The 22,373-nt window shown below is 44.6% G+C and overlaps 2 protein-coding genes across 6 annotated transcripts; one reads left to right on the top strand and one right to left on the bottom strand.

Annotated features, from left to right (window-relative positions):
• Positions 1-2,143: 2,143 nt before the first annotated feature.
• Positions 2,144-22,351, bottom strand: LOC100979261 (T-cell surface glycoprotein CD3 gamma chain). Of its 4 annotated transcripts, none has more exons than XM_008973495.5 (7): positions 12,846-13,807; positions 8,230-8,253; positions 7,311-7,538; positions 6,598-6,729; positions 5,606-5,649; positions 4,790-4,873; positions 2,144-4,162 (listed from the first exon to the last, which is right to left on the bottom strand). In XM_008973495.5, exons 1-6 carry the CDS (start codon positions 12,898-12,900, stop codon positions 4,808-4,810), a joined length of 549 nt encoding a protein of 182 aa, XP_008971743.4. In that variant the 5' UTR covers positions 12,901-13,807; the 3' UTR covers positions 2,144-4,162; positions 4,790-4,807. The 4 variants fall into 4 exon arrangements, with proteins under 4 accessions (XP_008971743.4, XP_054950892.1, XP_054950893.1 ...); XM_055094917.2 differs by lacking the exon at positions 12,846-13,807 and adding an exon at positions 18,321-22,351 and having other exon boundaries at positions 2,306-4,162; XM_055094918.2 differs by lacking the exon at positions 12,846-13,807 and adding an exon at positions 18,321-22,351 and having other exon boundaries at positions 2,306-4,157.
• LOC100979946 (T-cell surface glycoprotein CD3 delta chain) lies at positions 13,966-19,953 on the top strand. 2 transcript variants are annotated; one of them, XM_003820054.6, is made up of 5 exons: positions 13,984-14,767; positions 16,714-16,932; positions 17,401-17,532; positions 17,819-17,862; positions 18,086-19,953. In XM_003820054.6, the coding sequence occupies exons 1-5, from the start codon at positions 14,713-14,715 to the stop codon at positions 18,149-18,151; spliced, it is 516 nt and encodes a 171-aa protein (XP_003820102.3). In that variant the 5' UTR covers positions 13,984-14,712; the 3' UTR covers positions 18,152-19,953. The 2 variants fall into 2 exon arrangements, with proteins under 2 accessions (XP_063464860.1, XP_003820102.3); XM_063608790.1 differs by lacking the exon at positions 17,401-17,532 and having other exon boundaries at positions 13,966-14,767.
• Positions 22,352-22,373: the final 22 nt, after the last annotated feature.

Here is a 22,373-nt window from a genome sequence, read left to right as displayed (position 1 = left end):
ATAGAGGTCACCAGGGATTGGAGGGAGAGGCGAATGGGAGTTATTGTCTAATGGGTACCAAGTTTCTGTTTAGGAGGATGAAAAAGTTCTGAAATGGGTACTGATGATGGCTACACATTGTGGATATATTTAATGCCATTGAATGGTACACTTAAAAATAGTTAAAATGGGGTTGGGTGCAGTGGCTCATGCCTGTAATTCCAGCACTATGGGAAGCCGAGGTGGACAGATCACTTGAAGTCAGGAGTTCGAGACCAGCCTGGTCAACATGGTGAAACCCTGTCTCTACTAAGAATACAAAAATTAGCTGAGCATGTTGATGTGCGCCTGTAACCTCAGCTACTTGGGAGGCTGAGGCAGGAGAATCACTTGAACTTGGGAGGCAGAGGTTGCAGTGAGCCGAGATCGTGCCACTGCACTAGAGTGCCTGGATGACAGAGTGAGACTCTGTCTCAAAAAAAAAAAAAAAGGTTAAAATGGTAAATTTTAGGTTATATATCTTTTACCACACACACACACACAAAGCCCTGGGCAATCTTTGTGTGCCTACCACTGTTCTAGTTCCTAAGGATACCATGGTGAAAAAACATAAGTCTTTTCCTTCTTGGAGCTTATAATCTGGCAAGTGGGGTTGTAACAGCATTTAAAATTAATGGACACAAAATGAATCATTCAATAATATTTCTGGAATAACTGGGTAACTATCTGTATTTAAAGTTGGTTACTACATTAGATCTGATGCTAAAATCAATTCGAGATGGGTCAAGGATATAAATGCATAAAATAAAACCATAAAAATTCTAGAGGAATTCATGGGGGAACTTTTAAAAAAGGATAATTTTAAAATGGAGGAAGACTTTCTAAATATGAAACGTAACCTAGAGGCCATAGGAGACCAGTGAATTATACTACATGCAAATAATTGTAAAGTGTGCGTGAAAAACTAACCAATGTGTTTTTTTAAGCAAAGTTAAAAAACACATAAAGTTGGAAAAAGACTTGCAACTAATATCACAAAAGACCTAGTTTCCCAAATATGTAAGGGGTTAGTGTAAGTCAATAAGAAAAAGACCAAAGATGTGAACTTATGTATCATGAGAAGGAAAAACAAATGGTTTACTCCAGTTTTTTTTTTTTTTTTTTTGAGACGGAGTTTCACTCTTGTTGTCCAGGCTAGAGTGCAATGGTGCAATCTTAGCTCACTGCAGCCTCCACCTCCCAGGTTCAAGCAATTCTCCTGCCTCAGCCTCCTGAGTAGCTGGGTTTACAGGCACCCACCACCACATCCAGCTAATTTTTTGTATTTTTAGTAGAGACAGGGTTTTGCCATGTTGGCTGGGCTGGTCTCAAACTACTGGCCTCAGGTGATCCACGCGCCTTGGCCTCCCGAAGTGTTGGGATTACAGGTGTGAGCCACCACACCTAGCCTCCAATTTTTAATAAGAAAAATGTAAACTAAAATTATAGTGAGAAGCCATTCAGGTTGGCATGATTCAAAAGTTTAATAATACACTGTTGGAACATGTATGGAGTAACAGGCACTTTTGTTTGTTGTTATTGGTAGTGTATATTGGTACAACCTGGCTGGGCACAGTGGCTCACACTTGTAATCCCAGCACTTTGGGAGGATGAGATGGGAGGATCACTTGACCCCAAGAGTTTGAGACTGGCCTGGGCAACATAGTGAGACCCTGTCTCTATAAAAAAAATTAAACAATTAGCTGGATATTGTGGCACATGCCTGAAATCTCAGCTACTCAGGAGGCTGAGGTGGGAGGATTGCTTGAGCCTGGGCAGTCGAGGCTGCAGTGAGCCAATGTTGTGCCACTGCACTCCAGCCTTAGCAACAGAGCAAGACCCTGTCATATATATGTATATGCGTATATACACATATATGTGTATATGTGTACATATATACACATATACGTATATGTGTATATATGCATGTATGCATATGTGTATATGTGTATATATGCATATATGTATATGTGTATATATGCATATATGTATATATGTGTATATATGTATATATGCATATATGTATATGTGTATATATGTATATGTGTATATACACTTGTGTGTGTGTATGTGTTTACAACTGCTATTTGGCAATAGTTAATAAAATTACAAATGCAAATACAAGTGCCTAACAATTCAATTTATTTGTGTTTGTTACAAATAGTCTTATGTATGTTCAAAATCACATTTATTGTTAGAGTTAAAACCATAAAACTGTAAAAAGTATAAAAAGAAGACAGGAGAAAATCTTTGTAACTGTGGGTTTCGTAAAGATTTATTAGACATGATACCAAAAGCACAATATATAGAAGAAAAAATCAGTAAAATGTACTTCAAAATTCAAACCTTTTGCACTTCAAAAGACACCATTAAGAAAAACAAACCACAGATTGGTAGAAAATATTTCCAAATCATATATCTGATAAAGGACTTATATCAAAAACATATGCAACCCAATAGTAAGAAGACAAACAAATAAGTCAACTTAAAAATGGGCAAAAGATTTGATAGACATTTCACTAAAAATATATGAATGGTTAATAAACACATGACAGGACACTCAGCATGGTTAGTATCTAGGGAAATGCAAATTAAGGCCATAATAAAATACCATATTAAATCCATAGAATGGCTATATTAAAATACAGTTACGGGCCTGGTGTGGTGGCTCACACCTGTAATCCCAGCACTTTGGGAGGTCGAGGAGGGTGGATCGCCTGAGGTCAGGAATTGGAGACCAGCCTGGCCAACAGGATGAAACCCTGTCTCTACTAAGTACACAAATACTAAATACACAAATACTAAATACACAAAAAATGAGCTGGGCGTGGTGGCATGTGCCTGTAGTCTCAGCTACTCGGGAGGCCGAGGCAAGAGAATTGCTTGAACCCAGGAGGTGGAGGTTGCAGTGAGCTGAGATCGCGCCACTGCACTCCAGCCTGGGCCACACAGCAAGATTCCACTTAAAAAAAAAAAAAGAAAAGAAAAGAAAAAAAAGAAAATGTCCTAAAGCTGGATTATGGTAATGGCTGTATAATTAGTTAAATTTACTAAAAATTTCTGAGAACAGGTGAAATCACTTAAGATGGGTGGATTTTATGGCATGTAAATTATGCTTCAATGCAATTATTTTTTAAAATGATATTTATACAATGTTAGTCATTGCAGAATTGTTGTAAGAGCAAAAGATTGGAACCAACTACCAACTTAAATATCCACTGATAGATAACAGGTTAAATAACTCATAGTCTATTTGTACAATATGGCTGCATTAAAAAGGAGTTCTTCATATAATGGTATGCAATAATCTCACAAGATGTATAGTTTGATATCATTTGTCTAAAAGATAGGGGAAGGGAGGATAATATGTACTTGAGAATGTGCTCATATATGCCTAGAATACCTCCAGAGAGATATATAAGAAACTGGTTTTAAGACCGGGCATGGTGGCTCACACCTGTAATCCCAGCACTTTGGGAGGCTGAGGCGGGCGGATCACTTGAGGTCAGGAGTTCGAGACCAGCTTGGCCAACAGAGCGAAACCCTGTCTCTACTAAAAATACAAAAATTAGCCAGGTGTGGTAGTGTGTGCCTGTAATCCCAGCTGCCCGGGAGGCTGAGGCAGGAGAATCGCTTGAACCCAGGAGGCAGAGGTTGCAGTGAGCCGAGATGGTGCCACTGCACTTCAGCCTGGGTGACAGAGCAAGACTGTCTCAAAAAAAAAAAAAAAAAAAAAAAGAGAAACTAATTTGTCGCTGAAGAGGGCAACAGGGTCACTGGGTAGCAGGGGATGGCGGTGGAGGGAGATCTTTCACTGAATATTTGAGCCATGTGAATTATAACCTATACAAAAACGAAATAAACATTACAACACAAAAAATTATGTTCAAATCCAGGGGGTTATTTGATCTTTTCATTTTTCTTTTACAATTTTCCCCAATAGGTGGCGCTTCTGAAACACAGTATTTGTTTTTATTTTTATTTTATTTGAGAAACCCCCAAATTTGCTCTGATGGCCTTTCTTCTCCATTTGTCATCTCTGGGAACCTTGAGTCTAGATTTAGGGCTGAAAGTCTCTCTGCTAGGAGCTTTCCAAAATGCATTGCTTTGATTCTGGGAACTGAATAGGAGGAGAACACCTGGACTGAAAAAAGAAAAATTGCAATTTGTTCAAAAAAACCAAATAATGCTTTCAACCCTGTCTTCCTGATAGAAACTTCAGATAGATTAATTAAATCATAACTTCTGACTGATTGATTTATTGATTGGAAGGTTAATATGGGTTAGTGGTTCTTAACTAAGGGTGATTTTGCCCTGGAGGTGATGTTTGGACACATTTGGTAATGTCTGGACACATTTTTGATTGTCACACTGGACAATCTACCAGCATCTGGTGGAGAGAGGCCAGGGATGCTTCCATAACTCCTACAATGCACAGGCTAGCCCCTCATCACAAATAATTAATTAGCCCAAAATGTTAATAGTGTAATGAGAAATTCGAATGTAGGTTAAGATTAATATTCAGCATCTCTATGGCTTGAGGCCCTGCTCTGACAGGATTTACAGATACATAAAATTCATATTTTCCTAGGCCAAGACAATCAGTATGGCCCCAGAATTTTTAGAAAAGAGTACCCCAAACCACGTCCCAATCCCTGATCCCCAGAGTCTGATGCTTATAGCCGCTTAGGGAAGGGAGCTAGACTTAGAAGCAACTGGGAGGGCAGTTGATGCAAGGGTCCTTTATTAGAATTGGCATTGAAGAACCCACCTACTCTGAGTCGTGAGTTCAATTCCTCCTCAACTGGTTTCCTTGAAGGTGGCTGTACTGGTCATCTTCTCGATCCTTGAGGGGCTGGAAAGGACAGCACAATCATAAGTCATTTTTTCCATCCTCTATTAATTAATTTGATGCATGTTTATTGAATGTTTTTTATATGTGAGAGTTTGGAGTGGGTACTTCATGGTCCTGAGGATGGAAAGAGGACAAGGAGATGGAGGCTCTGTCTTTTTTCTTTTTTTTTCTCTCTCTTTTTTTTTTTTGAGACGGAGTCTTGCTCTGTTGCCCAGGCTGGAGTGCAGTGGCGCAATCGCAGCTCACTGCAACCTCGACCTCCTGGGTTCAAGTGGTCCTCCTGCCTCAGCCTCCTGAGTAGCTGGGACTACAGGTGCGCGCCTCCACGCCTGGTTAATTTTTTTTGTATTTTTAGTAGAGACAGACTTTCATCATGTTGGCCAGGCTTGTCTCGAATTCCTGACCTCAGGTGATTCACCTGTTTTGGCTTCCCAAAGTGCTGGGATTACAGGCATGAGCCATGGCCTGTCTACAGTGAGTGCCCGGCCTGTCGAGAGTTTCTTCATGTGTCCCTCTCAGTGTGTTCTTCAACTTGTGCTCACTAGATCCTGACCTCAGTCTCTGTCAATCCTTCTCTTTAGTTCATTTATTCTACCCAAACTGATCTCATCATCTGGTATGCTGTTAGCAGTTTCTTACCTGTATAGGATCTTCCAAATAACATGCCCCTCAATCCCAAAGATTTACCCCCACTAATTACAGCAATGTCTCTTTTATTCTTCATCCCCTTACCTGGTAGAGCTGGTCATTGGGCAACAGAGTCTGCTTGTCTGAAGCTGCACAAAAAAGAAACAGAATCCACACAAGGTAGAATGCATAATAAATTGGGTTATATTCACAAAATGGAATACTAAATAACAATAAGAGTTTTATATACACACAAGAGTATGGATAAAGCACATAAACATGTTGTTGAGTGAAAGAAGCTACTCACAAGAATACTTAGTATATGAGTCCATTTACGTAAAGAACAAAAACAAGCAAAGTTAATCCTTGTTGTTAGAAGTCAGGACAATGCTCACTCTTGAGGATGGGTAGTGGCTGGAAGTGACCACAGGAGGGGCTTCAATGGCATTGGTAATATTGTCTTTCTTAAATTATGTGCTGGCTGCATGGGTGTATTTGCTCTGTGAATTTTTTTTTGAGCTGTATGCTTGTGATTCACTTTTCTGTATGTAAGGGTTTACTTAAAATAGTTTTTTTTTTTTTTTTTTTTTTTGAGACGGAGTCTTGCTCTGTCGCCCAGGCTGGAGTGCAGTGGCACGATCTCGGCTCATGCAAGCTCCGCCTCCCTGGTTCATGCCATTCTCCTGCCTCAACCTCCAGAGTAGCTGGGACTACAGGCACCCGCCACCACGCCCGGCTAATTTTTTGTATTTTTAGTAAAAACGGGGTTTCACCGTGCTAGCCAGGATGGTCTCGATCTCCTGACCTCGTGATCTGCCCGCCTCGGCCTCCCAAAGTGTTGTGATTACAGGCGTGAGCCACTGCGCCTGTTTTTTTTTTTTTTTTTTTTTCACAGAGGGAGTTGTATCTTGAGACCGGTGAACACGCTGTGATAACACCAAGTATCCTTTTCTCCTGTCTCAGAGAAATACAGCCTCACCCAACTATGCACACTAGCAAGAGGCACCAACTCAGTCTCTTCTATTGGGTACATAATGGTAGGAGGAAAGCTGAGGGTCTCAGGTGGTCCCATCTCTCATCTAAGAGCATTCTTTTACCTCTCGACTGGCGAACTCCATCCTGTCCAGCAATGAAGTAGACCCCAACAGCAAGGACGAAAATGCTGACGATTTCAGCAAAGAGAAAGCCAGATATGGTGGCTGCATTTAGTTCAATGCAGTTCTGACACACTGCAGGGAAAAGGAGAGACAAACCTTCAGGTTGCGAAAGTTGTTTTTCCTGGTTCGTTTTCTCCTGCCTATCTGCAATAATGCCGCTGTGGAGGGCAGCAGGCTTTTCCTCTGTGGGTGGCGGGGCAAGGGAAGATCCTTGCGCCAAAACTCAATGCATCTTGATGCTCTTAAGTCCCCCAGGATTCCTGGGGAAGCCCATGTAGTCTAACTACCAGGAAGTATCTGGAACAGAAGGAAGACTAGATGCTCTTCATGCTCCACTGCGCTCCAGTTCTCACTGCTGCTCACCTTATGATCACCCCTGTCTCCCCAACCCCTTCATTCAACTCAGTGCTGAATTGCTCGAATCCATGGAGCCCACCCAAAGGTAAACAAAGTTTTACAGGACTGGCTGTAGTTTTTCAATAGGGTGAGGGAAGTATCTTACAGTATTTTAAAAGAGGCAAGCTGAAATTAAGAGAACAGGCGATAATATTACTGTTGAGGATCTATTTCCACTTTCACCCCAGATAAAAAGCTCACCAGAACAGCAAATACTGATTAATTTCACAACAAACAGACCAAAGGGGATTACATACTTCTGTAATACACTTGGAGTGGTTTTGACTTGTTCTGTGATCCTTTACACTGATACATCCCTCGAGGGTCCTTGGCATTACTTCCCAGATTCCATTTTTTTTTATCTTCAGTTAGGAAGCCTATCATCTTCCCATCTTTAAACCATGTGATATTTTTGGCTTCCGCATCACAAGTCAGAAGTACCGAACCATCTTCTTGATAGTCATACACCTTAACCAAGTGGTTTCCTGAAATGAGAAAAGCCATGGTTCTATTAAGGATCTTGCCTCTGAAATTCTCCCTGCTTCTGCATACCAGGAGATCATTAGAGTAGTGTTTCTCAAACTTTGATGTGCACATGAATCACATGGGGATCTTGTTAAAATTTCAGGTGCTATTTAGTAGTTCTGGGGAGGGGAGATTCTGCATTACTAACATGCTCTCGGGTGACGCCAATATCTGCATCGGGGGTGAAGAATAAAAGAGACATTGCTGTAATTAGTAGGGGTAAAACTTTGGGATTTTGGGGCATGTTATTTGAAAGATACTATACAGGTAAGAAACTGCTAACAGCATACCAGATGATGAGATCACTTTGGGTAGAATAGATGAACTAAAGAGAAGGATTGACAGAGACTAACGTCAGGATCCCAGGTGACGCCAATACCTGCTGGTTCATGGGTCACAGTTTGAGATGTGTCCCTAGCTACTAGGGTCCTGCTTCTCCTGTAAGAGACCAGTGAAATGCTTAGCTACAGGCAAGCTGCCCGGAACAGGTTATGTCAGATCACTGATTTGGTTGACAATAGAGACATCACCTATCTATCCCCGTCCTTTCATTCATTCTAAACTGTTCGCTCCTGTAGGACTACTGTTGTAGGAAGCCAAATTTCCGTCAATATTCTGAGTCTGAGTATAGAAAGAAGCCATTTCTCCTACCTTTGATTGACTGGGCCAAAGTACCTGTAAAGACAGAAGAGAGATAGAGTATTACCTGGGCATGGAGTTGTTCAGATGCCCTGAAGTATTTCCATGGTTATTTGAGGCCAAGATGAAGAAAGATCCAAATCCATGAAAATGGTAGTATCTATACTTAGTTTTCCGGATTGTAGACTAAATCACCCAATTGAATTCAAGGTGATAATAAATAATTTGTCTCATCTTTGTCCTGGTATCCTGGGAGGGTGTTTCTAACCGTTGGAATTTCATGAGTGACAGGAGTGGCTTTGTTATCTGTGGTGGACCCTTAGACCATACCTGAGTTTATGCATGGCAATGACTCAGGATGGTGCTGGTCAAGACCAACCATATGGTAAGAGGATTGCAGCTTTGAAACTAGTGGTATCAGCCCCAGGAAGGGATCCTAGAGATTGAGATCAGTCAAGCGGCCAATGATTCAATCAATCATGCCTATGTAAAGATACCTCAATAAAAACTTGGTGGAGCTTCCTGGTTGGTGAACCCATCAATGTGCTGGCAGAGTGTGGGAGAGTGCTGGGGGCGATGTGTTCTAATTCCACGGGGAGAGGGCACGGAGGCTCTGTGTTCAGGACCCTCCTAGACCTTGCCCTTTTCATTTAGCTGGTTCTGATTTTATTTTATTTTTTAATAAAACTGAAATAGGGAGTACAGCACTTTCTTAAATTCTGTGAGTTATTCTAGCAAATTATCAATGAGGAGGGTCATGGGAATCCTTATGATTGCAGGCAGTTTGTCAGAAATGTGAGTGGTCTGGGGTACCCTGAACTTGTAGCTGGCATTTAAAGTGAGGGCAATCTGGTTGGGAACCATGCTCTTAACCTGTAGGGTCTGACACTAATTTGGGGGGTTAGCATCAGAATTGTATTGTAGTATATGTAAGTAAGGATATTGCCTATCCGGTCCAGAACACTCTGCTTCTTAAGCAGCTAATGCCCTGGCAAGGAGTGGGTGTGCACTATCCAAAACCTTTAGGCTGAGTTCCTTATAAAATATTCAGCCTTGGTGATCCTTTTCTTATAAAAACCCTGGATGTCCCAGGGAAGTTAGCTTTTCAATTAGTCCTCAAAGCTGTCTCAAAACTCAGAGTTGACTGGCAGCAGTGGCTCACACCTGTAATCCCAGCACTTTGGGATGCTGAGGTGGGCAGATTGCTTGAGCCCAGGAGTTAGACACCAGCCTGGACAACATGGCGAAACCCTGTCTCTACAGAAAATACAAAAAAATTAGCCGGGCATGGTGGTATGCACCTGTAGTCCCAGCTACTCAGGAGGCTGAAGTGGGAGGAATGGTTGAGCCTGGGAGGTGGAGGTTGCAATGAGCCGAGATTGCACCACTGCACCCCAGCCTAGGTGTTAAAGCTGTCTCAAAAAAACAAAAACAAACAAACAAACAGACAAACAAAACCTTAGGGTAGTAGAGTTGCATGGTAGACATATTACAGAGATCTGGCACTTGAATTCAATTCAATTAGATTTAATCCAAACATTTAACGAGCACTATTACGACCTAAAATAATTAGATATTATGAAAGAAAAGAGTGCTGATATGAAGAATCAACTGCTGCTTCCAAAGTTTATGAATGAAGTGAAAAAATTGAAACATATATGCAATTAATTTAATAGAATGTATACATTATCTTTTAGTGCTTATATGACTGCATATGAAAAAAGGGTAGAAGCTATTAATTTTGTCCAAGGGTGAGGATCAGGGAAAGCTTAATAGAGGAAATGACATTTGTCGGGGCCTTGAAGAGTAAGCAGGAATATACCAGATAGAGAAAGTCATTCTGAGTAGAAAGAATAGCTGAATAAGATGCAGCTTTGGAAAAGGACAAGAGAGGTAATGTGGCTAGAGTTGGAGTGTGTGTGATAGGGAGAGGCGGTCATGAGTCAAAGTATAATGGAAATACAAGAAGTGAACTGTCTTAGAACCTCATGCAGGGCGGGATTATTTTTGAACAGTATCCAGTGCAGTGCCTGGAACATGGTAGGAACTTTATTTGTTGAATGAATGTGCAAATGAATAAATGAGCAAATGGGAGAAAAGGCAAGACAAACAGTTAAAGAGGTTTCTAACTAGTTCTTCTCCTGACCACCTGATCAGAAGACCAAGAGAAGACAGAGACCCCTCATTCTAAATTGGTTTCAGGGAAGGAGATTGCACTGAACGTTGACATAGTTTTTTTTTTTTTTCTTTTTTGAGACATCTTTTTTTTTTTTCTTGCTCTGTCACTCAGGCTGAAGTGCAGTGGTGTGATCATGGCTCACTGCAGCCTCGAGCTCCTGGGCTCAAGCAATCCTCCCACTTCAGCCTCCCAAGTAGCTGGCATAAGTGCATGCCAACATGCCTGGCTAATTTTTGTAGTTTTTGTAGACACAGGGTATCCCTATTTTGCCCAGGTTGGTCTTGAACTCCTGGGCTCAAATGATCCTCCCTCCCTAGCCTCCCAAAGTGTTGGGATTATAGCCATGAGCCACTGTGCCTGGCTGATTGACATCTTTTAATGTTGCATATCTGAGTGAGGTTTCCTTTTAGGACTTAAGAGGTCATATAGCCACATTTCTTTTTTTTTTGTTTTGTTTTTTTGAGACGGAGTCTCACTCTGTCGCCCAGGCTGGAGTGCAGTGGCACCGTGTTGGCTCACTGCAACCTCCATCTCCTGGGTTCAAGCAATTCTCCTGCCTCAGCCTCCTGAGTAGCTGGGATTACAGGCACCCACCACCACACCCCACTAATTTTAAAAATATTTTTAGTAGAGATGGGGTTTCACCATGTTGACCAGGATGGTCTCGAACTCCTGACCTTAGGTGATCCACCTGCCTCAACCTCCCAAAGTGCTGGGATTACAGGTGTGAGCCACCATGCCCGTCCCTGCCACATTTCTGGATTGGCTGGCATGAGAACTCCCAGACAGTGGAGGAGTTGTTCAAGTACACATAGCTCATTGGTGTCCAAGCTGGATCCAGAGCTCAGGTTTTCTACTGCTCAACTCAAATGCTCTTTCCACGATATGCAGCCACCTCACCCAGGCTTGAGAGTTGCTCCTCAACCTGTGTTGTCTTTAGCTGACTTTTCCTCACATTTCTCTCAGAAATAATTCTATTCTAAGCTCTCCGTTTAGACTAGACAGTTTAGACTCCGTCTCACTGTCCTCTTCAAGTCTCCCAACCGGTCATCACCCAGCTCAGTTTCAGCAGGTGGCATTGCCTCCCACCTGGATTTTTTAGAACACGGAAGTTGTTATTGTCCTTTCTCCTTTAGCTTCCTTTCCCTTTATAAACCTATTTGTGGCCAGCTCCGTTTGCACTTCCTTTCTCCCGGTCTTAGAGGGTAACGTTGCCTTCCCCTCTGTGCTCTTGACCCCACTCTTGACTCTGTCCTTCCACCATCAACTCCAGGACCTTGCTCTACTCATCATCTTCTCCTTTAGCCTAGAAATGTGCTCAAGTTTCTCTCACCCTCAAAAACATTTATTCTTAGACTCTACTTCCTCCTCTACCTACCACCCAGTCTTTTCTCCCTCCTCATCTAAATTTCTTTAAAGAATAGTCTACACTTGCTGACCTCATCACCTGACCTTCACCTTCTACCAATTTTCACTTGGCTTCCACTCACAATACCCTGCTGAAACTGTGCTAAATCACCCATGATGCATATTCTGCCACATCCCGCAGACTTAAACTTTTAAATATATTCTTATATTAGTGGGCTCTCTTTAACATTTTATACTCTTGGTAATTCTCTTCTTCTAGAAGCTCTCTACTCCCTTGGTTTCCAAGGTAGTGCATACATTTGATTATTTCAGCTCTTTGATTCTCCTTTTATCTCTTTCCTGGAATGTTTTTTTTCTCTAACTGCCCCTTAAAATTGGTGCCCTCACTGTTCCATCTTCAGCTCCCTCTTCCTCACATAGTACTTATGTGACTTCAGCAAATTCCATGGTTTCAACTTTCGCAGTATGTCCAGACTCCAGGCATCAACCCAGTTCATCCACTTCCTATTGGATATTCCAATGGAGTATTCATGCAGGCACCCATACTATACTGTACACTCAGTCTGGCACCACGAAAACTAATCTCTCCAATGAGACTATGAGCTCTGTAGAGCATAAGTGTTTTATTCATTTTTATTTCCTCATGGCGTATCACATATTAGGGTCTCACCCATCTTTGTTGACCAATTGGCCAACTGCCGAACTGAGTGAATGGACATTTCATAGCTCGACTGCTAGCCCCCAGCTCTGAAGTAGGGAACATATACTTTTTCCTTCTAGTTTCTTGGCCTATGCCCTTTTGGGCTGCATTCAAATCTAAGATGGCGGTAACAGGGTCCTCTCTTCAGCCAGTTAAGTACTCTGTTTGCATTTTTCAGAGACAAAGATTCCTTCTCTTCCATGGGACACTGTTTCTCTCTAGCAGAGAACAGTTAAGAGGCTCCATTTTGCCCTTCTTTGAACTCTAAGGTGACAGCAGAGGTAGGCTGAAAGTTAGGGATCCCAATATTCCTGTCTCACTAGTGATGGGCTCTTCCCTTGAGCCCTTCCCCAGGCTGCCAGACCCCTAGTAGGCCCTTACCTTGAAGAAGAATGATAGCCAGGATGAGGACAGCCAGGCCCTTCCCCTGTTCCATGTCAGTCTCTGTCCTCCGGCAAAAGCGTGGAGCAGCCCTTAGCAGCCAGCCAGCCAGCCTGTGCAGCAGCTAGACTGGCTCCACCCATCACTGTTGGGGCTAGGGCCTTTGAGAGAAGGCAAGAACCCAGAGCCTCCACCCTCTGCTGCAAGCGTGAGCAGCAGGGGCCTCAGCAGGGCTGCAGGTGCAGATGCCTTTTGTTTTTCCGTTAAGGAGGGTGGAGGTGGTGGAGGAGGAGAGGGAGAGAGTGCTGGATTCCCACTCAGAGGCTCATCTTGCACAGGGAACCGCAATGGATGCTGGGTGGGAGATGGTCCTGGGACTGTTTCTTCATGAGGGAGATAAATGTCCCTGTCATTAGTTGTTAGGATTGTAGCCAGTTGTTACTTGTTGCTAGTTGTTGTTGCTATAGGTAATGAATTTAGGAGGGACTCTCAGCTGCTTGGGGCTGGACCTCCGAATGGAAAGCCACCTCAGTCCAGGCCTTCATTCAGGAATTTTTTTCAGTTTTTTTTTCTTTTTCTTTTTTGAGACAGAGTCTCACTTTGTTGTCCAGGCTGGAGTGCAGTGGCGCTATCTCAGCTCACTGCAACCTCCACCTCCTGGGTTCAAGCGATTCTCCTGCCTCAGCCGCCTGAGTAGCTGAGATTACAGGTGTGTGCCACCAAGCCCGGCTAATTTTTGTATTTTTAGTAGAGACGGGGTTTCACCTTGTTGGTCAGGCTGGTCTCGAACTCCTGACCTTGTGATCCGCCTGCCTCAGCCTCCCAAAGTGTTGGGATTACAGGCGTGAGACACGGCACCTGGTTTCACTATTCTTTTGAGATCATGAAAGAGGCGCCTGGAAGGGAATAGGTGGAAAAATTCTGAGGACAGGCCAGCACATTTTCAGGGGCCAGAGCCCGGACTGAATGTCCAGGATCTCAGGCCCCTATCTCCCTCAGCCAGTCAGTCAGTGAGCCAACAAAAATGTGCAGAGCTCCTGTTATGTACCAGGCACAAGATATAGCAGTGAGCAAGACAGGCATGACTCTGTCCCCAGGTAAGTGACAGTCTAACTGCAGCAGCGTGAAGAGTTTCAGATCCTCGTAGGCCACAGGGGAAAAAGGTCCATTTGTCTCACCGGGAGGCTCAATATTGCCTGTCAGTCAATTATATTATTATTAATAACTACCCCTTATTGAGCACATATGATGCGTGAGGCACCATGCAAACATCTTGTTTGAATCCTAATAATGGTACTAATGGAATAAGACTCTGAAAAATCTTATGGCTGGCCCAGGCCCCACAGGTAGGCAGTATTGGACCCAGGATTCAAATCTCTGGCTGGGGTCTGTAAAGCCCAACCTCCCACTGACAAGAAGCTGCTAGATCTGGTGTCCCTGGCTGCCTAGTGAAGGGTCCTGAGAAAGATCAGCCTCCATGAGAAATCTAGCTGCTACGGCTTGCGCTATGGGGCCGACGGCTTCTCTCAAGGGGCTTCGAGATGTGGCAGTGTTTAGGTTGTGTGTAAATGTGGTTGCATTGTCAATAGGGACGCTAAAGTTCAGGCCACCTTTTCCATATTCTCTGCCAGCTCCCTGCTCAGAGATAGAGCAATTTACACCGCTTCCTTCCTACCCTACCCCTAGCCCACCCCCACTCTGACAATTTCCCATCATCAACGGCAGAAAGCAGAGAAGCAGACATCTTCTAGTTCCTCCCCCACTCTCCTCTTTCCGGTACCTGTGAGTCAGCTAGGGGAGGGCAGCTCTCACCCAGGCTGATAGTTCGGTGACCTGGCTTTATCTACTGGCTGAGTTCCGCTGGGAGATGGAACATAGCACGTTTCTGTCTGGCCTGGTACTGGCTACCCTTCTCTCGCAAGGTAAGGCTACTCCAGGTGGGTGGGGGAAGGGACCTGAGAGGGACATTACTGATGGGAGTGAGGCCCACTTGAAAGCGTTTCTTGCCAGGCACGGTGGCTCACACCAGTAATCCCAGAGCTTTGGGAGGCCGAAGTGGGAGGATCCTTTGAGGCCAGGAGTTTGAGACCAGTCTGAGCAACATGATGAGACTCTATCTTTACAAAAAACAAAAGAATTAGCCAGGCATGGTGGTGCACAACTGTAGTCCCAGCTACTTGAGAGGCTGAGGCAGGAGGGTCACTTGAGCCCAGGATTTCAAGGCTTCAGTGAGCTGTGATCATGCCACTGCCCTCCAACCTGGGCAACCTGTGAGACCTTATCTCAAAAAAAAAAAAAATGCTTCTCGGTGCTAGCTTCAGTTCACCAGGCACCCCAGGGGTGTCAGGAGGGCAGGGGCAGGATGTAGCATAGAGTCTGGGAAACAGGCTCTTGGCTTTGACTGACTCCAGCCATGGGTGCATGTGGGCCTAGAATGACTCTCAGAAGGCCTTAGGCCAGAGATCTGCAGAAAATAGCTCAGTACGTATGTACCTGAATCTGGGAGCACAGCTTCCTGCACTACTCCTTTTAGGCCTGATGGCCTCTGGAATCAGGACTCTTGTTTGTTTGGCCGTGATTATGTCATCCCTGGAGGCATGTCCTAGCACTCATGTGAATGCTTTAAGAGAAGTTAACTTTAGGTTGAGCAGGAGGGAGGGAAGATTTGAGGGGTTGTTACATGGGAGGATTTTAACTCATCTCAGTTTGCCAATTTCAGTTTTAAAATGGAAAGTCCCATGTCCCAGGAACCCCTTCAACACTAAGCAAACTGGGTCCAATGGTCACCTAATAGTTGGCTGCACTAGGACACTCAGGATTTCCACTGGAGACAGATCCCTGAAGAGGACGCGACTGTAGGATGTGAAGCATTTGATGTGCATGTGTCTCCCTGAGTATACATACATATACTTCCAACCTGCTTCAGAAGTGTGAGCAACAGCTGTTTCAGGGTTTTCTAGAAGATGCTCTTGTATCCAAATTTGGGACTGAGTGTGAAGCCCAGGATGAATGAATGTAGCCTCCACTTTTCCCTGTGTTTGGAGGCATAGACTGTAGTGCCTCTGTGGCCTGTGGAGATGTGCTCAGGCTGTCAGAGGAACTCACTGCATCTGGAATGTTGCTGCACTCACCTCCAGCCCTAAAAGTCTCCCACAAGACTTGACTTGTGAGGAGCTCTAGGGATGGATTCAATAAAATTTTTTTCCTGTTCTCCTCCTTCTAACCAAGGGTGGAAAACTGTACATGGGATTTGCCCTGGTCCCGTTCTGGACCACTTGGCTGATAATTCAGGGGCTGGTAAACCAGCTGGTCTCCACCCACAGCCATCCCTGGCCCTGTGAAAGGCTTCAGTATTGAGAGCCCCGCTTTCTTGGTTGTCAGTGGAGCAGGGGCAATGAGGAAGGATGAGGATAAGAAGCTGAAGTGGGAGTGTTGTAGATGGCTGGGAAGTAGAATTAGATGTTTCCTTGAAGAAAAAATGCAGACATTTCCAACCGAGGAATGTTCTTCTGTCTTTCCACATCTTCTGGGTGCTTCAGTGGTCCGTGCTCCCCCTACTCCTCATCAGTGGTCTGGATTCATTTCCAGGAAGGTGCTTGGGTCAACCCTGCTCTGAGGGGTCCTCTTTTGCACCAAGGCCCCAAGACCTGTCCTCTGCTTGAATGGCATCCTCATGTCCCCCTTGACCCCTGCAGTTGGCGGGGAACTTTCTGAAGGCTTTTTCTTGTGACTTCTGTCTCTCTTGATGGAAGCCATAAACTGTCCTGGACCAGGAAAATGGTCTCTGTTAAGTATGAGCTTCCGCAGAACAAAGGGCTTGGTGCAGACCAAAGAGCTGTCTCCAACTGTGATATTTTTTCCCCTTTAGTGAGCCCCTTCAAGATACCTATAGAGGAACTTGAGGACAGAGTGTTTGTGAATTGCAATACCAGCGTCACATGGGTAGAGGGAACGGTGGGAACACTGCTCTCAGACATTACAAGACTGGACCTGGGAAAACGCATCCTGGACCCACGAGGAATATATAGGTGTAATGGGACAGATACATACAAGGACAAAGAATCTACCGTGCAAGTTCATTATCGAAGTACGTGCTTCCTGAACCCTTTGGGTTGGAATGGATAGGGCTTCTGGATGTGAGAACTTTCTGGCTAGAGAGGGATATGGTGAACCCATCTGTTCTCTAAACAAAGTGAGGTCACTATTGTAATGGTACAAGCCAGATTTGGGGACCTTCAAAGTGGAAGAGAGAGCTTAACTCAGCAAGACAAAGCAGTAGGGGTCATGTTACTGCGGCCTTGGTTGGGTGAGAGGTTTGGCCCACCACCTTGTTCAAGGTCCCAAAAGCTGAAATTACTTCTTGGCTCTTCCCAGGGATTCCTTAGGATGCAGGGTGGAGGAAGGTGTGGCAAGCCCATCACCAGGCCTTTCTCCCAGGGTCTTATTGAAGTTTGGGTTTTGGCATAAGAGATCTAAGGGTTGCCCTAGGAGGCAGAGGATGGTTCCCTGATCTTAAAGGCTCTCAACCTCTCCTCTCTCCTCCCTTCCCCCACAGTGTGCCAGAGCTGTGTGGAGCTGGATCCAGCCACCGTGGCTGGCATCATTGTCACTGATGTCATTGCCACTCTGCTCCTTGCTTTGGGAGTCTTCTGCTTTGCTGGACATGAGACTGGAAGGCTGTCTGGGGGTTAGTGGAAGAGCAGAGCATGAGAGTGTGTGTGTGTGTGTGTGTGTGTGTGTGCGCGTGTGTGTGTGTGTACCAGTGAGCTTATGCACCAGCTAAGGAATGGGGCTGGTGGTAGGTTTAGTCTCAGCTGGGAGTTACTCTTGTAATCTCCTAAAGACTCCTAGAACTTTGACTGTTGAAAGAACTTGTGTGTTCATATCACTCATGCAGACTTCTGAGGGTGTGGGAGGGTGGATCTCACTGTCCCATCTGCTGGGCCATTGATGTCTCTCTCTGGTTCTTCTAGCTGCCGACACACAAGCTCTGTTGAGGAATGACCAGGTCTATCAGGTGAGCCTTGAGGGGAAGGAGGCAGGAATGAAGGGAGGGTAAGTGGGGATAGAGAGGCTGACACTGAATGCTGTTTGCACGTGGGAAGGGTCCTACTGGGGAGTTCATTGCTGGGTGTGACTGGAGAGGTCAGGCAGGAGCTCTCATCGTCGGGGCCTGCTGGGGCCCTTCCTTGAAGAGTTCTAACCCTGCCTCCTGACCGTTTGCTCTTCTCCTCTCTTAGCCCCTCCGAGATCGAGATGATGTTCAGTACAGCCGCCTTGGAGGAAACTGGGCTCGGAACAAGTGAACCTGAGACTGGTGGCTTCTAGAAGCAGCCATTACCAACTGTACCTTCCCTTCTTGCTCAGCCAATAAATATATCCTCTTTCACTCAGCAGGTGCCTGGGCTTCTTAAGGCTCCTGAGCAAGGCATGGGAGTTGTCCTGACTTGCTTGGGATCTCGCCCTCCTACCTACCTGTTCCTTCCTTCATCTCCTTCCTTCCTCTGCCCCACACAGACAGTGTGTTGGGCAGTCTCTCGCCACATCCTGGCTGTCTGGTGTTTCTAGCCCACAGGGCTCCCTGGGTGAAGGGTCTGCGCCACCACGTTCCCACAGCTACTTGTTGACTCCAGTCCCTATCACAACCCTTTTAGGGTTTTGGCTGCCTCATCCAGCCGAGGGCAGGCTGCTGTGTTCAGGAGCCCAGCCGCACAGAAGTTTCCATGATGTCATGAATGGGGGTGGCAGAGACAACAAGGGGCCCTGGGACTAGTTTCTCACCAAGACTCAGAGGGTGTGTGTAACAAAGTCCCACTGCTGCTAAGGGGATGGCCTCAACTCTATGGCCCTGCTGACCAGGTGCCACTAGCTGTAAGGAGGTCTCACCTAAGCCCCTTTCGTATCCCTTTCCCCTGTATCAAAGGCACCATTTTAGCTTCCTTTCGCCAGGACCCGTCCCTGGCTTGCTCCTGCCTTCTGCATGATAAACGGGGATCAGAAACCCTTCACCAATTAAAGCACATTATCCTGCTCCATCTACCTGGAAAGCAGGAGTTTGAGACAGGGATTTTTTTTTTTTTTGAGATGGAGTCTTGCTCTGTTGCTCAGGCTGGAGTGCTGTGGCATGATCTTGGCTTACTGCAACCTCTGTCTCCTGGAGTCAAGTGATTCTCCTGCCTCAGTCTCCTGAGTAGCTGGGATTGCAAGCATGTGTCACCAAGTTCAGCTAATTTTTGTATTTTTAGTAGAGACAGGGTTTCATCATGTTGGCCAGGCTGGTCTCGAACTCTTGACCTCAAATGATCCACCCACTCAGCCTCCAAAAGTGCTGGGATTAGAGGCATGAGCCACTGCACCTGGCTGAGACAGGGATATTTTCAATAGATGTCATCTTCTATTACTTCTAATGGTAGTGGTTCTAGGCTGGGCACAGTGGCTCATGCATGTAATCCCAGCACTTTCGGAGGCAGAGGCAAGAGGATCACTTGAGCCTAGGAGTTCAAAACCAGCCTGGGCAACATAGCAACATCCCATCTCAACCAAAAAAAAAAAAAAAAAAAAAAAATCAGCTCGGTGCAGTGGTGGGCACCTGTAGTCCTAGCTATTTGGGAGGCTGAGGTGGGAGGATTGCATGAGGCCGGGAATTGGAGGCTGCAGTGAGTTATGATTGTGCCACTGCACTCCAGCCTGGGCTACAGAGTGAGACCCTATCTTAAAAAAAATAGCTATGGTTCTGAAACTTTGGAGGCCTGAAGGATTTATTAAAAATATAAATGCGGCCAGGCATGGTGGCTCACACCTGTAATCCCAGCACTTTGGGAGGTTTAGGCGGGCAGATCACAAGATCAGGAGATTGAGATCATCCTGGCCAACATGGTGAAACCCCATTTCTACTAAAAATACAAAAATTAGCTGGGCATGGTGGCGCACGCCTGTAATCCCAGCTACTCGGGAGGCTGAGGCAGGAGAATTGCTTGAACCCGGGAGGCGGAGGTTGCAGTGAGTCAAGATTGCACCACCGCACTCCAGCCTGGTGACAGAGTGAGACTTGGTCTTAAAATAATAAAATAAAATAAAATAAAATAAAATAAAATAAAATAAAATAAAAGTGCTAGAGACGCACTCTAGGCAGGGTGTTTCCAGTTGATTCTGAAACAGCCCAAATTCAGAGTCTCTGGTTTAGAGGGAGAATAGAGGCCACTTTCTCTCTTATGTCTTTTATGCCTGTTCCTGGATCCCAGAGCAGGGGATTCCTTCTTTTGTTCTCTGATTACACAAATAATTTAAAGAGCCTCTGGAAAGTTTAATGACTGAGAATTTCCTAGACCTGGGTTCCCAAAGGAGAAAAGAATTAGTAACCACATAGCCAGAAAATTGGATGATTCTGCCCACCATCTTCTCAAGATACATTCAGACCCTAATTTCATGAGAGACAGAACAAATGTCTAATTCACATGTTTCATTCATAGTTCTGAGTTATCCCTATCCTTTTTATCCCTACTCCTGCAGTCGTCCTAACCCAAGATCCTGCTTTCCCACTGGATTCTCTACCTTGGGCATCCCTTCCATGGCTTGTATCTAACCAAAACTTTGGATCCTTCTCGCGTTCCACACATTCATAATACCTTGTATTCCTCGGATTCATTTACATCCCTCATTCCCCAGTTCTCAACATTGGCTGCACATTGGAATCTTCTGGGAGCTTTAAAAACACTGGTGCCTGGCCAGGTGCAGTGGCTTATGCCTGTAATCCCAATACTTTAGGAGGCTGAGGTGGGTGGATCACTTGAGCTCAGGAGTTCGAGACCAGCCTGGGCAATATTGGAGAAACTCCATCTTTACAAAAATACACAAAAAAATTAGCTGGTGTGGTGATGCGCACCTGTAGTCCCAGATACTTGGGAGTTTGAGGTGGGAGGATCACCTGAGCCTGGGGAGGTCAAGGCTACAGTGGGCCATGATTTCACCACTGCACTCCAGCCTGGGCGACAGAGTGAGACCCTGTCTCAAAAAACAAAACAAACATGTACCCTAAAACTTAAAGTATAATAATAATAAAATTTAAAAAAAGTTAACAATACTTAAATGCTGATATGAAGTCAATAAATCTTATGTCACATGATAAAAAAACAAACAAAAAACCAACAAAACAAAACAAAAACAAAAAACACTCATGCTAGCTAGGTGTGCTGGTGTGCACCTGTAGTCCTAGCTACTCGGGAGGCTGAGGCCAGAGGATTGTTTGAGCCCAGGAGTTCAAGGATGGAGTAGTGATCTCCACACCTGGCAAATTTTAAAAAATTTTTTGGTAGAAACAGAGTCTTGCTTTGTTACCCAGACTGGTCTTGAGTTCCTGGGTTTGATAGATTTCACCAGTGTTGCTACCTAAGTCTGAAGTGATCCTTCCTCCTCAGCCTCCTAAAATGCTGGGATTACAGTCATGAACCATCACCCCTGGCAAGGTGAAACTTTTTTTTTTTGATGGAGTCTCACTCTGTTGCCCAGGCTGAAGTGCAGTGGCCTGATCTTGGATCACTGCAAACTCTGCCTCCCAGGTTCAAGTGATTCTCCTGCCTCAGCATCCTGAGTAGCTGGGATTACAGGTGCCCACCACCATACCTGGCTAATTTTTGTATTTTTAGTAGAGACAGGGTTCCACCACATTGGCCATGCTGGTCTTAAACCCCTGACTTCAGGTGATCTGCCAGCCTTGGCCTCCCAAACTGCTGGGATTACAGGCGTGAGCCACCATGCCTGGCCCAAAACTTTTAAAGGAAGTTGTTTTAGCTACTCTAAGTCCTTTGCACTTCCATTTGAATTGGCTCCTCAGTTACTACAAAAATGCCTGCTGGGATTTTGATCAAGATTGTATTGCATTTATAGATCAATTTGGGGAGAATTAACATCTTAACACTATTGAGTCTTTTCATACATGAACATATATTTTACCAGATTTATTCCGAAATATTTTATATTTTTGATGCTATTATATGTGCTTTGTTTTTTTTTTTTGGTTTTTTAGAGGCAAGGTCTTGCTGTGTCACTCAGGCTGAAGTACAGTGGCATGATTATAGCTCACTGCAGCCTCGAACTTCTGGGCTTAAGTGATCCTCCCACCTCAGCTTCTCAAGTAGCTCTGGCACTACAGACATGTGCCACTATGCCTGAATATTTTTATTTTTGTGTAGACACGGGATCTCACTATGTTGCCTAGGCTGGTCTTGGACTCCCGTACTGAAGTGATCCTCCCACCTTGACCTCCCAAAATGCTGGGACTATAGGTGTGAGCCCCTGTACCAGGCTATATATGGTATTAAAATTTTTTAAATTTCCAATTGTTTATTACTAGTATATAAAAATACAATTAATTTTTGTATATTAATCAAAACAAAAAGCAAAACTGCTACACTCACTTATTAATTCTAGTAACTTTTTGTAAGACCGTTGAGTATTCTACATAGACAATCATGTTGTCTGTGAACAAAAACAGTTTGTTTCCTTTCCTATCTGGGTGCTTTTTGTTTCTGT

Source organism: Pan paniscus, chromosome 9 (genome assembly GCF_029289425.2).
Source record: "Pan paniscus chromosome 9, NHGRI_mPanPan1-v2.0_pri, whole genome shotgun sequence".
In the NCBI taxonomy this organism is placed as follows: Eukaryota; Metazoa; Chordata; class Mammalia; order Primates; family Hominidae; genus Pan; species Pan paniscus.
Note: the sequence above shows the minus strand (reverse complement) of the source record. Positions and strands in the feature narration are given on the sequence as shown.